This window comes from Egretta garzetta, unplaced genomic scaffold (assembly GCF_000687185.1).
Source record: "Egretta garzetta isolate BGI_Z169 unplaced genomic scaffold, ASM68718v1 scaffold834, whole genome shotgun sequence".
Lineage (NCBI taxonomy): Eukaryota > Metazoa > Chordata > Aves > Pelecaniformes > Ardeidae > Egretta > Egretta garzetta.
In genome coordinates this window covers 116,155-116,786 of record NW_009259438.1, presented here as the reverse complement: position 1 = coordinate 116,786, position 632 = coordinate 116,155, and the positions used below count along the sequence as shown (strand labels likewise).

At 61.2% G+C, this 632-nt stretch overlaps 1 protein-coding gene across 1 annotated transcript in view; it reads right to left on the bottom strand.

Moving 5' to 3' along the window:
- LOC104124778 (basement membrane-specific heparan sulfate proteoglycan core protein-like) overlaps window positions 1-632 on the bottom strand; it is a gene marked incomplete at its 3' end in the record, with an annotated part of 13,257 nt that overhangs the window by 9,482 nt on the left and 3,143 nt on the right. Inside the window, exon 2 of the mRNA XM_035892708.1 lies at window positions 203-295. Coding sequence (XP_035748601.1) covers window positions 203-295 — 93 coding nt within the window. The remainder of the gene's footprint in view (window positions 1-202; window positions 296-632) is intronic.

Here is a 632-nt window from a genome sequence, read left to right as displayed (position 1 = left end):
CCCTCTCCTGGCTGGGGACAGGGATGTGTGTCCCCCCCCCAAAAGACCCTGTATCCCAACGGAGCCGCCTCCCGCTCTGGTAGGGAGGAAAGGATGCTGGGCTTGGAGACTGGTTGCCAAAAAACCATAAAGCATCTACTGGTTCAGATGGGGGTGCCCCATCGGAACGCTGCCGGCCCCGGGGCTGCGCCCGGGCTCTCACCAGAACAACGCTCCAGCAGAGTCTGGGAGGAATTCCCAGCCAGCAGCTGCAAAACCTCATTGTCCGCCTTAAACCGCGCCTCGGCCAAGATGCCTGTGAAAGATCGACAAGGGTTAAGGCGATGGGGGAGAGCGGGGACGGTGGCGGGGGTCCCTGCCCGGTGGGGATGCTGGACCCAGGAGGGATGGAGCCACCTCCGAGGTGCAGGGCCAGGGCGATTCCCGGCGGGATGGAGTTTGCTCCCGCAGCCCGAGGGGCAGCTTTGGGCCCCTCCGTCTCAGCCTCCACCGTGGATTTTTTCTCTTTTTTTTTTTTTGAATTTTTTTTTTTTGGCAGCATCGACAGCTCTCTGCAAAATCACGCCAGGAGCTGCTCGGCACCACCTCCCTCGCTCCTGGCAGCTCCCGCCTACCTACAAGCTGTCTCCTCT